General features: G+C 42.7%; 1 protein-coding gene across 3 annotated transcripts in view; it reads right to left on the bottom strand.

Moving 5' to 3' along the window:
• CCNY (cyclin Y) overlaps positions 1–13,864 on the bottom strand; it is a 113,371-nt gene that overhangs the window by 33,481 nt on the left and 66,026 nt on the right. For 2 of the 3 annotated variants that reach the window (XM_069459006.1, XM_069459008.1), the window contains exon 2: positions 2,098–2,172. The exons of the other annotated variant lie outside the window; for it this stretch is intronic. In XM_069459006.1, coding sequence (XP_069315107.1) covers positions 2,098–2,172 — 75 coding nt within the window. The remainder of the gene's footprint in view (positions 1–2,097; positions 2,173–13,864) is intronic. 3 annotated transcript variants of the gene reach the window in all.

Below are 13,864 nucleotides of genomic sequence, written 5' to 3'. Positions count from 1 at the left end.
AGATGAGGGAAAAAACTCAACCACCTGAGCAAATGAAAACCTACCTTCCAGAGTGAAGATCACACAGACTGAGAACTTAGGCTGTGTCTTGGGTACTGGGCTCAGCACTTTGACAGATTATACATTCAGTCCTCCTGACAATCTCGTGAAGTACTAACTCCATCTCACAGTTGAAAAACTGAGATTCAGGAAGATCGTATGAACCACATGCACCACGATCACACGGAGAGTGATGGATCTAAGCCTTCAGCTCAGGTAGTTTTATTCCAGAGAGTCACGATTTCAGGAAATCTTTCCAAGGCGTTAACTGTTCTTACATGGTGACTGAGTCACATTATCAATGAAATTCAGCTGCCGTCCCAGATGTCACGGGGCAGCCAACCAAAAACATAAACTACGTAGGACAGGCTAACGTGATATGCTGTGAGAAGTCCCGACAGGGTTAGCAGTCTGTGCTAACTGGAGGGGGATGGAAGGTGCTCAGAGTTTTAAAAAGGGAGTTGAAAAGGAAGAGTTTATGTCTGCCAACAGGCCACATTGGAACAGGCCTGTGGAGGAGAGGGCATCAAGCCCCCCAGCCTGGGGGAGTTACCACTGGAACCTCTGTTCTGGACCTGAGCTCACTGAGCAATTTTCTGATTTCTGAATTTGTCAGGACATCTGAATGAAGTTGGTCTGTACCCTGAGTTCACAGGAAGCAAGAACCAAACCTAAAAGAAAGCCACACTTGTAACTTGTTTTCACAGCACTAAGTGTCTGCATAAAGGGGTGGGGAACCTGCGGCCTTGGGGCCACATGTGGCCGTCGGGATCCCTAAGTGCAGCCTCTGAATACCAATTTTATAGAACAAATCTTTTCAATGAAGGGATTTGTTCCATGAAGTTTGGATTCAGTGGAGGGGCCTTGAGGCTGCAGGTTCCCCACGCCTCAAACCCTCATCCTCACTGGCACTTTCTTCCCCTAGTAATTATCCTACCCCTCGCAATGGCTTCCAGCTTCACCTGGGGGAAAATGTGGTGGTTTTTTTTTTTGTTTTTGTTTTTTTTTAACCAAACACATTTAAAACTTACTTCACAAGAATTTGATGTCTGCGGCTGATTTATTCTTACTTTGGGAAACATTTATTTTTTTCAGAAATGCAGCAGGGAAGTCTTTCAAATCAAGTCAGCGGCTCACTTAGTTACAGATCACCAATATGACATCAGCATTATACCCTGCCAAAACTGTTAATCATTGTTGAGGAATTATCAATTCTTATATATGAATTTACTGTCTTAAACATGTCTGGTTATTTTCTATGCAATTTAGGATCTTCTCTAAATTAGAGCTTAGCTAGTTGCCAAAAGAGTCAGGGATAGAATTTTGTAGGACTTCGGCATCTTAAAATAACATGCTGATCACTATGTCATCATTTACAAATTTCTCCTGCCATACTTTCCTACAGGAATCCAACTAAGAAAATGTGTGTTCACTGTATTGTATAAGTTTCATCTTATCTCTAGCCAAGGGGCAAGGGAGAGTGAGATACACCAGGGGCTGAAAAGAGAGAAAAACCTCTAGGAGAAATCCCACACACACCTGAGATGAACCACAAAGATCACAGGATCTGTAAGAATAAGCTGGTTACTAAAAGTGTTGCGAAAAAGAAAACATTTAGACCTAGTGTACGGGTTCAACTCAGCTCTCCAGTAACACAACAGAGCTAGTTAATGTTGCTTTTATTTGAGGATCCTATTTTGCTTTCTTTTACATATTAACTAACAAATACTTCTGATCTTTTGAGAAATTATGCAAATATCAATTCTTCAAGGAAAATTTCTGACTCAGGGTAGAAACTCTTACAGAATACATGTAGAATACAGCTGATTGGCAAAATGAGGACAGCTGTTTCAAATAGGAAATTCTATAAACATTACTAACTACAGAAGAAGAAAAAAATCCAAGGGAACCACCATTAAACCATATACTTGGGGGTTCACTAAAGGGGATTCTAATTTCATCTGGAAAGCCAAATCTAGTGGAAAAATCAAGACTTAGGCTAATTACCAACATGAGCCTTTTTTCTTTTTTTGAAAGAAACATAAATTAGGAACCTACCGTCTGTCTGAGATTTACTGAGGAATATTGTGCTGGCCCGAGGATGATCTGAAGGATTGAATTCCATGTTCAAATCTTTAAAGAAAAAAAAAAGAAATTACATGAATAAACCATCTGATAAAGAGAGAATCAAGATTTTCATTTTTTCAACCTTAAATTGCAAATACATTCAAGGATTCCAGAAAGCTATAGTTTATTGTGTTAATAGATCCTTTTGGTTAGATTGAAAACACTGCTATTATTTAGAAGTTTAAGAAAGTCAAACATAAAAATTAGACTCTTGGCTGGAGACCTATTAGCCTAAAAAAACCCTCCATTTTCTTTTGAAAAAGTCTGCTCTGCACCCAAGATACACAAAATAGAAGGACAGAGTTACTACTCGCAATTAAAGTTACACGTCACAGCAGACTCATCTAAGCGCTGCAGTTGAGTAAGTGGGACTTCCCAGGTAAAGGTGATTAAAACAGGACATCTTACCTGGTTAGGCCGCATCAGCATCCTTGTACTCTGCCTAATTAAGATTGTTACTTTCTAAACAAGCAAAACTTATCCCTTTGAGCAAAAGCTACAAATCAGCCATTTGTGGGCCTAATCTGGGCCACCGGTGTGTTTTGATTCATACCTTTTATTTTTTAAATTTAAGCCAAATATAAAAATCAAGAGATTTCAAACACATACCACAAAGAAAAAAAAAAAATCCCTATTTTGAGCTTCTCTTGAGAAATCAGATCATCTGGCAACACTAGGCTCACACCCCAGTAGTCACGATCGGCTGGAGCCCAGCAGCTGTGGTCCCTTCAGATGGGACCTGGGGCTCTAGCTCTCCCGTGTCACCACCCCACGCTGGGCTCTCCCGACACTCACTTGCGCACCTTCCTACCCCTACAGGCATTTGGTTTTGAATCCCTGCCTTAGGACAATCTCCAAGGGTTGAGACTTGTCAATATTAATATAAACAACTTAGAATCCCATCACAGAACAGTTTTTCCAGTTAAAAAACAACAACAACAAAAACTGATTCTATGGGAAAAGAATGGTTTAACCGAAACAGAAAAATTAAGTTAGGGGAGGAAAGAGATCAAAACTCCTGGAAAGTCTGAATGGCCTTCAAATCAGTTTACGGCATCAGAATGAAAACTTTTTGGGGTCCGATTATTTCAATAAACTCATAGAATCCTAATCAACACCCATAAAAGCAGATGGGGCCTATCCTTAGCTTTAATAGCTCATCGAGTCAAAGATAAAAGGACTCAGATATACACTGGAGGCTACACCTAGTTCCTTATCCACACAGACGGACCCTTGGTAAACCTCTGAAGTGAGGCAATTCTTCCATTCCCAGTCAACTGCTTCCTAACTAGACTCTAACTTCCCACTGGGAACTTGATTCAAGAAACACCTGTTGAATCTTAAGCAGAAGCTACTTCAGTCATCTGGTCTTCTTGTATTATATAACTTCCACTGAAGTTACAGAGTAGTTTCACAGCAAAAGGCATTAAGGGGTTTTGATGGAAGGAGAAAGATGGGCCAAAAGAGACACTTAATTTTCCAAACTGGCTTCAATTTGCACTAGATAAAGTTAGGTGAGAAACTGCACAGTGAAAATGACTCTTTGAGAAGGGGTTTCCTGCTTAAGTAGGGTCTTGTTATATAAAAAAAGGGGGGGGAGCTAAATAACAAATGTGCTACTAAATTTTTTGAGGACTTTTGCATATCAAAATGAGGGCAAATACGTCATCCTAACCAGGGTGGATGCAGTTAACATCCAAACACTTCAACACAGTCCCCACAGAAAAACATCAGCTGAAACACAGTGTGTGTGCAGGGCCTACGTGCCGGTGAGACAACACCAGGAAATCAACCCCCTGGCCTCTGACGTCAGCGCCACTAGTTCCTACTTTGTTCCTTTAACACTCAACTCAGACTCATGTACCAGACCAGTTTTCTTGAAGACCCACTTTTAGCATTAAAATACGTCAGTAGAGCTTTGTACAACACAAGCAAAAAGTGTAAAGCTTTCTTTCCTGTTTGGAATGAAATAACACAAGCCTGCCATTCCTGACAGATTGACATCCTGCTCTCAAGTCCAAGAACGTGCTGGAGGACAATCCCCAACCAACTGCAGATTAGGATTCTGTGCTGTGTTTACAAACCCTCAACATTGCTAAGAATGGGGACGTGGCAGACTCTAACAGAGGGATTCCAATAATGGGGCGTTTGTTACGGCACATAATATTACAGTACATCTAGATGGTGGAATACTATGCCACCACCAATCAATCACGTGAAGAATGTTTTATTGACATGGAAACAGACATGTTAATGCCATAGGTCATTAGGTGAGGAGAGCAATATGCCATTTTGGGGGGAAATACGTGTAGGCATAGAAAACATATCAGAAATATATACACCAATATTCTGTTACCTTCAAATAATCTAATGAATAATATATATATATATATATGTTGTGTGTGTGTGCGTGGCTGTTTTCTTCTCAGTTTTCTACATTGAGCCCACTTTTCTTTGCTTTTTTACCTTTCGTAATTTTGAAAAACAACTTGTGAAAATGGATTTGAGCCTTTAACACCTTCTAGGTGGCTGGACCAGTCCAGCCCAGGCTGGTATTCCTGGGAGATGCGCTGAAGTCACAAGAGACTCACACACAGCCCCAGTATGAGTCGCCCCTCAGCACTGTCCACTTGCTGCAGGAACACGTGACAAGAAACGACCCTGAGCGGAGGGGCCCTCATCCTCTGCCTGCAATCTCTGTGCCTCTTTACTCTTCCTGCTCCCAACGAGGCCAGAGTGGCAAAGGGCAGGTGACTGTTCTCTGGAGAAGCCAAACAGCAGGAATTACATCTCACACTCTCCCTATGAAAGGCACACACCAAGTGTGACACGGGGAAAAGGCTGTCATATGTTTCCTTTCTGGCCAAGGCATAATGCCAGGTCTGATCAAGAGGCTCCCCGTGTCACAGCTGGTTTCTTAATGGGGGACAGGCCAGGTATCATCTCGCCCCAGGTCAGTGCCACAGAACAAGTCATATAGAGCTCCGAGGAGACTTCAAGATCACTGTCTACCATGGTATTCACAGATGAGGCAAGGGAGGCTCAGAACTTGAGAAAACTATGGTAATTACAGTATGTGCTCTGGCATGGGGACTCCAACTTCTGGGTGGGGAGGGACAAAAAAAGGGGAAAAACCACCATTCTCATAAGCCAAGCACAATAAACCTACCATATCACTCAAACTTAACACTCTGAAGTCAAGCATGACAAAACTGCAACTTCAGCCATAAAGAAAAAAATCTCATTGCAGTTAGGAAAAATGAGAGCCCCAATGTTTATAACAAGTTAGAACACATTTGGAAGAGTGCAGTGGTTTCTGTTCAGCTCAATGAAGTTTCCAAATGACAAGAATAAAAAAAAAGAAATTCATAGAATACAAGCTTAAAATTAGAGATTATAGATGAACAGACTTCACTACTAAAGTATGCTGACCACCTTGCTAAAGTCAGTTCTAACTAACAGTATACTACCTATTTTTGAAGTAATAACTGAACACTAATCGTTCACATCATCCACCACCAAATCAAACATCCCTCACCCCTTCTGCAACGTCACACAGCTCAGCCCTCCCTCAGACCTGCTCTCCCGTGTGCAGAGAGCTGTGGCTTTCCCCACCTGCTCCCAGCAAGCTCTTGAAGTAGTTCATGCGCTTACTCATCCAGAAGAAGAATTAATAACTTATAAAATTTAAATAGTTACTCCAGTAAGTGTCATTTAGCAGAACCACTGCCCTTACAGTGAAGCCCCACTGGAGTATTTTCACCTCGAGAAAAGCCCTGCAGAGACGAGCAGGCTGGTGACACCACATGGAAGCCCACAGCTCTGCCCCAAGCAGGTCAGCGTGTGGCCAGCCTCTAGGAGGGACACAGAGAAGTGGGAGACACGGTTAACCCTACACAGGTTTACAATCTATTCAGGAGGACAAGATGAAGTACATGACACCTTAGAGTACAGGACCGGCTGCTGAACAATGAAGAACGAAAAATCTGACCAAATCCTATGAGATACAGTAAAGTGTGCTTAAAACAAAATAGCTTAAACAAAGCGCTGGATTTTTCAAACATGCAATTGAGTCCCTACTATGTGGTTGGTACTATGTTCGCTTCTTTTGGTATCAAAATACCACTTTGGGGTAATAACCACTTCTATGTCATTACCTTTCCTATTATCTACACGAACTATTTTATGGTCCTAAGAATGCATTCCTGGTTTCCAAAGGGTTACATATAGACGATTAATAGGGAAATAAACACGTATTTAGCTGACTTCAAAATGCATCATATGATATTTCTATCACATATCACATAAGAGTATGAATGGCCAGTCCAAATCACCATGGTTTTCATTCATCCATTCATTCAACAAATAATCACTGAGCATCTACCAGGTGTCAGGTACTGCTGAGTTCCAGGTACTGAGGTTATAGAAGTAATAAAACAGATCAAGTCCCAGCCCTATCAGAGCATCCTTCTAAGTTCAAAGTGTGAAGTACCAGTGGAGAAAGCAAAAAGAATGAAAAACTCATCAAGAATGACTCTATAAACTCTATAAGCCACATTCAGAAAGCTTAAAGTAGACTCTCCAGGAGTTCTGGGAATCACTCACTCCCCAAGGGGAGGCTCAAACAGAGGAGTAGAAATAATGCATTTTACAATGTAAAAGACCCAGATTTGAATTGATCCACATTAGCTCTAAGGCCTTGGGAATAATATTCCCTAACTCTAACATGGGCTAATAACACTCTAACTTAGAGGACTACTGTGAAGATTAGAAGTTATGTACATAAAGCAACGGGCTGGATGTCTGCCACACAATAGGAACCCCATAAAAAATGGGTATTAATAACATCGTGCACAGCACCTAGCTCAGTACTAAAGAAATAAAACTCTCAACACGTAAACGTTATACTTAGAGACACTAAAGACCATGTTAACCTTCATTACACAATTTCTGTTCTTTAAGGAGTGTTAGCTTGAAATTGATGTTTAAATCTTCAGTATTGCATACTCCTGATTTAGATTCTCCTACACTTTAGAGAAAAATGCAGTTTTAAGGAATGTCATGGAATCCCTTGAGTTGACTTCAACCTAATATTCAGGAAGCCGAGTTTTGAACCACTGCTTCTTTATGATGATGACACCTATTAAGACACACGATCAAATTAAAATACTCATAGGATGGTTGTTCTACGAGTCTGTCACCAGACTGTGACGTGAAAACTGAGTACTAGGTCGCGCTGCTCTCAGTCCATGTTTCAGCTGAGCACAAGGTCTGAGGGGATCCCTTTATTCAAAATTGAAAATGAATCGAACAGCGTGCTTGCTACACAGTTGAATGCAGCAGTGTCCTCGCACGCTAGGCAACCTAATTTTCTTTAGTCCTTTAAACAGATGTCACAAGAACGGCGATCCAAAACTGCTCACCTCGCTTGTCAGCCAGCACCAGGTTCACTTGCAGTGTTATAATGGATCCAGGTAATGAGACAGTGCCAAGAGAAGCAGGCGTCACTATCTATCTCTGATGGTCTGGAAAACCAGTAAAAAGGAAAATGGAAAACTGCAGCAAGGCCTGACGGCACTGGATGGAAGAGGAGGCTCCAAAGACAACCTGCACACGGCCAAACCGTCCCCCACCTCTTCCTCTCTCTGCAGTACCAGGCCCCAAGCTGATCGTTGCTCCAATAAATCATCCCAAAGGATGGGCTGTCCATGTAGGTGTTGACAATGTCAGTGAGCAGAGCCCAAGGAGTCAAGGATTCTGTGATTCCTCAATAGTTTCTGAAACTTCACCACAGAAAGTCAACTTCGATCTGGAGGCCGACGGTGGTTAGCCGACAACCCCACAGTTACTCTCAGAAGACAGCACTAGGTCTATTTCCCAGCTTTAGCCAGTTATTTGGCATGGTCAAAATCTCAAACTTTTAATTTCAATTTTAGGTAGTCACATTTCCAAATCTGGCTATGATCTGCAAGGCAATGATGAAACCAACACATAAAGCCTGTTAATTTTAAATCAAACTGGTTCTTTTATTTATTTTTTTTAGTTACTATTGTCCCACTGCCTGAAAAATCAGTGATTATCTCCACTTGCTGATGTCAATGAGACCAAATCTGGAGCTGCCCCCAGCTTCCCCAGGAGGTCGCCCCCAGGCCAGCCCCGTCCCAGCAGCCACTCAGAACAACCACTCTCACTGCAGCCCAGCAGCAAACAGCTGCTAGTGCAAGTCTCGTCAGTTCTAAAGCCATCTTTTCTACTCCCACTGATTTTAAGTTTATTCTCCTAATTATTATAACACACTTAGATTTGGTTATTTCCTATTTTCGCTCTCTTTCTGGGGCCGGTGTCCCTGCAGGTGATTGGCACACATGTCTTTGCGAGTGCAAGTCTTCGCACTTCTACGCGTGTGGGCCTCCACGTCAGTCCCTCTGGGGCTGGGTTCGCGTCTGGATTTGTGTCTCTGCGAGGATCTCTCTGCGCACACACATCCAACCCTCATTCATCTGCTCTCTGTCCATCTGTCTGTCTCTCCACCTCCCTCTTTCCAACCCATCTCAATCTCTCTTCCACTCGCTCTCTTTCCCCCCCTAACCATTTTCTCTGTCCTTACCTCCTTCCCCAGGCCCTCTCTCTCTCCACTATCTCTTTCTAACTTTCTATCTTAAGCTGAACCAAAGGAGATAAAGATTCTAAGGTTAAGACTAAAGAGATTATTCTACCAATACACATTCTAGATAACCTAAAAGCTCACATGCTACATGCACTTAGAAATGTGAGATAAAAATGTAAGACATCCTTTCAAATGCCTACAAGAGTGTGGTAAGAAAGCAAGATAAATGGCCTGAGACCCTAATCAAAGAGAGAACTGAAGTGTCTGGCAGGGCAGGAGCTATCCAGCTGTGTGAGGTGTCGCACATCCCTGTTCACACCTGTTATCCTGGCATAGTTCCTAATTCTAGCCCCCTTTACTCTCAAAAGTGACTTGATGTGGAAGTCACCTTATTTTAATGCTCCTGCAGGACAGGATGTAGGACAGGAGTTAGAACTGGCACTTGTACATAATGGCTGGAACCGTCAGAGAGCTACAATCTCAAAGAAAAACTGAATTGGGGAAAAAAAAATCATCTATGAACCCATGAAAAGGAGGCTGGGTCTGGGAGGGAGAAAAGTTGCCCAAGCTCCCAGTAACTAGTAACCATTGGTCTGTATGTATCTTAAATGTGGTTTTTGGCATTTTACTCAACTCTACCTCCATGTAGTCCAGGAAACTCCTGGATAAGAAACTTACACTGAATCATAAACCTCTCTGGAAGAGACTGCCTCCCAGGATCCCGCAGACTATTCCCTTTGATGACAGGCTCAGCATCCAAAATGACAAGACACAGGGGAGAGAATCCTCTACAAATTGGAGTTAAGACACTCAATACACACAGATCCTCAAGAACTTAATAGAGCTGGATAAAAATCAAAAATAAATATGTGCACAATGGTCAATGACAAAAAACAAATAAAAATGTAAGGGAAAAAAGATACTCTGAAAAAAGGGGTTTTTTTGTTTTGTTTTGTTTTTTCAAAAAAAGAATCATGTCTATATGTGTTCATACACACACTTCATACTGCATGGCTGGATACTTTCCAGACAGACCTCGTATGTACATATACACAGGCAAATACATATTGCTATAGACTGAATATCTGTGTCCCCTCAAAATTCATATGTTAAATCTTAGCCTCCAATGTGTATTTGAAAGTGGGACCTCTGAGAGGTGACCAGGTGATGAGGCAGAGCCCTCGTGTACGGGATTAATGCCATCATAAAAGAGACCCAGAGAGCTCCCTGGTCCCTTCTGCCACGTGAGGCTCCACAGCAAGAAAGGGGCCATCTATGACCCAAGGAGCAGACCCTCTGCAGGCATCAAACCTGCCAGCATCTGATCTTGGACTTCTCAGCCTCCACAACAGTGAGGAATGAACTTCTGTTGTTTATAAGCCACCTAGTCTATGGTACTTTGTTACAGTGGCCTGAACAACCAAGACTGGCTGACTGACTTATTTATCTACTTGTTTGTTTTCTCAAAAAAAAAAAAAAAAAAAAAAATAGTCATTAAAATCTAAAACTCAACAGATTATTTAAAGTGCAGATCAGATACACCTGAACATAGAACTGGTGACCTAAAAAACAGATCTCAAGAAGTCACTTAGAATGACACAGAGAGAGAGAAAGTTACACTGTATAAAAAGTCTTACTAACAGGGTTCTACATTCCATACATTCAGGATTAGAAAAAGACTCATAGCAAACCTCTTTAATCTGATAAAGGCCATCTGCCCAAAACATACAGCAATCCCATACTTAATGGGCAAACACCAGGTGCGTTCTCCTTAAGTCAGGGATGACACTGAGATGACCCATCTATATTCAACACCGCATAGGAGGTCCCAGTCAGTGCAACAGGACAAGAACAAACAATATAAAAGGGATTTACTGAACAGGAAAGAAACAAAACTACTGTTGTTATTTGTATATGATCGTCCACACAGAAAATACAAGGGGCTTTAAAAATCTGTTGGTGCTAAATACAATACAAATTAACATACAGAAATCAATTTCATTCCATCATCCTAGCAACAGTCCTCGACTGAAGGAGCAGTATCATTCCCTTTCCCTTTGGGGTGTTTGGAAACGTGTGGAGACATTTTCGGCTGTCACAATGTCAAGTGGCTGCTACTTGCTTGTACCACTGTCCCACACAATAAGAAACTGTGCCTCATTCTCAGTGGATGCCAATAGGGTATTCATTGAGAAACACTATGGCCTAGAGCAATAAACAATCAGCAAATGCAGTAATGACAATATAAAAAGTATTCCATTTACTAAGCAACAAAAACAAAAAAAAAACCCTATCATTAACAAAAAATGAGTAAGACCTTATATAGAAAATTATAAAGTTGTACAAACAAGCTAAAAAATCTTTATATGTATAGAAATATAGTTTATATACATGTACATATACTCACCTATACGTGCAGTTATTCACATGTACACACATCCCACCCCCATCAGGCCATGTGCTACATGCTAAGCTACACATGTGGCGGTGAACTCAACAGGCAGGGTCCCTGCTCACAGAGTTATCAATCCAAGTGTCAGAAAGTTTAAAGAGCACTCTGTCTGGACACAGTTCATACTACACCTTTCACTTTAAAATGTAAAAAATCAGGCGTGGCTTTTCCATGCTCCTTGCTTCACCCCAACACTGCTCCCCTTTGAGTATTTTACTGCTTCCTGCCACATCCACACCGGCCAGGTGAGGAAAGCCATAAGGAAGGTTAGGAAAAGTCAACATGAGGTGGGAGGGAGAGGGAGCCAGCCCCTGCTCACATCCGTATTAGAGGTAATGGAAGCGCAGGCCCAGGGGGACACGTGAGGCTACTGCATCACACAGTACTGGGGACACCACGTGCCTGCTCATCACTCCTGCTCTTCTGGCTGGCCTTGTTCCCACTTCTCTTTGCCTCACGCTTTCTGCTCCGGCAACACTTTGCCGCCATGCAGTATTCTTTCAGTTTCTCATGGGCGTGAGTGGGCCGTCCCCTCTCCCCTGAATAACCCCCTCTGGGTGGGGCCATGTGGTCCACTCCTGCTCTCACGCCCCGTCTCGGGCCAGCACCCCCACCCTGGAAGGCCTCCCCGACTCACCTAGGCTCGCTGCTGCGCTGCCGCCTCTACTCCCACCAAGCTTATGCCCCCATAACCGCTGGTCTAAATGTGTGCTCCCCCCTCCCAAATGTGTACTGACTGCAGAAAAGAGTCAGTGAGTGAGCCGCAAAGTCTACTAAATGACACCAAGGCACTGAACCAGACATGTGGATCAAGAGAGAGATGTCAGATGCAGTCCTCGCTCTCAAGGAGCTTCCGTCCAGCAGCAAACACACACACACACACACACACACACACACACACTCTGCCACTGACAATCCTTAAGCAAGGCAGAACACAGTGAATCACATGCACAGCATGGACGGGCAGTGCTCCAGGCTTTACTGGTAGAGGAGAGAGGACTTCACAGAACAGGCGAGATTTCAGTAGGGCTGACAGAGAGTTGGATTTTTATTTGGAAAAACCGGCTCAGGGGAGGTGCATGTCAGCCAGAAGGAAGAGAACAGGCCAAGGCACATGAGATGGATGGGAAAAGTTTATTAGGGAACCGCCGATACACATGCAAGGCTGGACAGTTCAGGAAGAAAAGCCCCAGGGAGGGAAAGCAGAAAGGTGGATTCAGGCCAGATTGCAGAAAGCCCTGGGTGCCAGGACAAGGAGCTGTATTTTTCCAGAGGACAAAGAGGGACAAGCCACTGCTGATGTTCCAACAATTCAAATTTGACTGCTGGTGTTTATGTTTAGAAACGAAAAACCGTGAAGGTGAAGTGACAAGTTTAAATTCAGAAAAAGGAGAAGAGAAAAAACCATGCAAAAGAGAAATATACACAACGGCCTCACTGGGTCCTGAGACAATGCAGGTGGAAGCCCCCCTGGCTCACGGACCCTGGCACAACGGCTGGGCTCAGTCACCTGCCAGTAGCGGCATCACACCACCTTAGGACAGGGCAGCACTTACCCTGCCACGAATGACGCCCAAATGTTCAACAATAAGCCGACCAATAGAAATAACATAAAAGAATGATCAACAAGTGAAATAGCTCTTCTTAAAAGAAAAGGGAAAACTGGCAAGGACCAAACCATTTAACTCAAATGCAGACGAACTCCAAGAGAAAGAATCTCCTAGCAACAGCCTCTCCTGAGAGGCATGAATTAGCACTATCACTGACACAGGAAAAATACCACTTGGATCGTTGATATTTTAACACCAAGCAAATGAGTAGGTCTTCTAACTATGGAGCAATACGGATGAAATCTGCTATTGCAGAGACTTTAATGAGGGGTGACACGTACAGCAGATGGAGAAAAATCTTAACATCAAAATCAGCACAAATAATCAGAAATTATCTCAAAGAGAATGAATAGGAGAAAGCATATAAAGAAACCAAACAAATAAAATTAAAAAAGGATATACATCAAACACCGGGGGAAAAAGAACATATAATTCAGGACAAATATGGGAACCAGCCTGTAAGAAAACCTTGGTTGGATGGCTAAACCGAAATGTGAATACTGAGGTATTTTCCCCGGGATTTTCAGTAGAGAACAAAGAACTGGTTCACTACTTGAATCAGATGGCATAATACTAACCGATGACAGAAAGTAGAACAATTCAACCTTTTTACAGCCACGGACAGCCCACCACATCTGAAGGCTGTTTTTCCGATCTGTGCATGCTATTCTGGGCCGCGTCTGTGATTCCCGACGGTCAAGTTCACAGTCACATCTGCAAGTGATACAATCCCCTACAGTCTTTTCCTTACTTTCAGACCTGGCATGTTACTCATATTTCAAGAAGAAAAAAGTTAAATCTAGAATTTACTTCCTACCTCATTTTGTAACTACAAGCCTGCCTTTCGAACATTCTGATTCTGGGGAAAGTAGAGAGAAAAGGGAATGCCATGGCCGCTGAGGGTCACCTCCGACACAAGAAATGTGATGCATAACCAATGATAAAACTTGAGATGCAGCTACTGAGGCAGAGCTGTTCGGAATTTAATCAAGTCTGCTGAGCTTTGGAGGGAGGGATAATAGGCAGCCA

Source organism: Eulemur rufifrons, chromosome 25 (assembly GCF_041146395.1).
Source record: "Eulemur rufifrons isolate Redbay chromosome 25, OSU_ERuf_1, whole genome shotgun sequence".
Taxonomy (NCBI): domain Eukaryota; kingdom Metazoa; phylum Chordata; class Mammalia; order Primates; family Lemuridae; genus Eulemur; species Eulemur rufifrons.
Note: the sequence above shows the minus strand (reverse complement) of the source record. Positions and strands in the feature narration are given on the sequence as shown.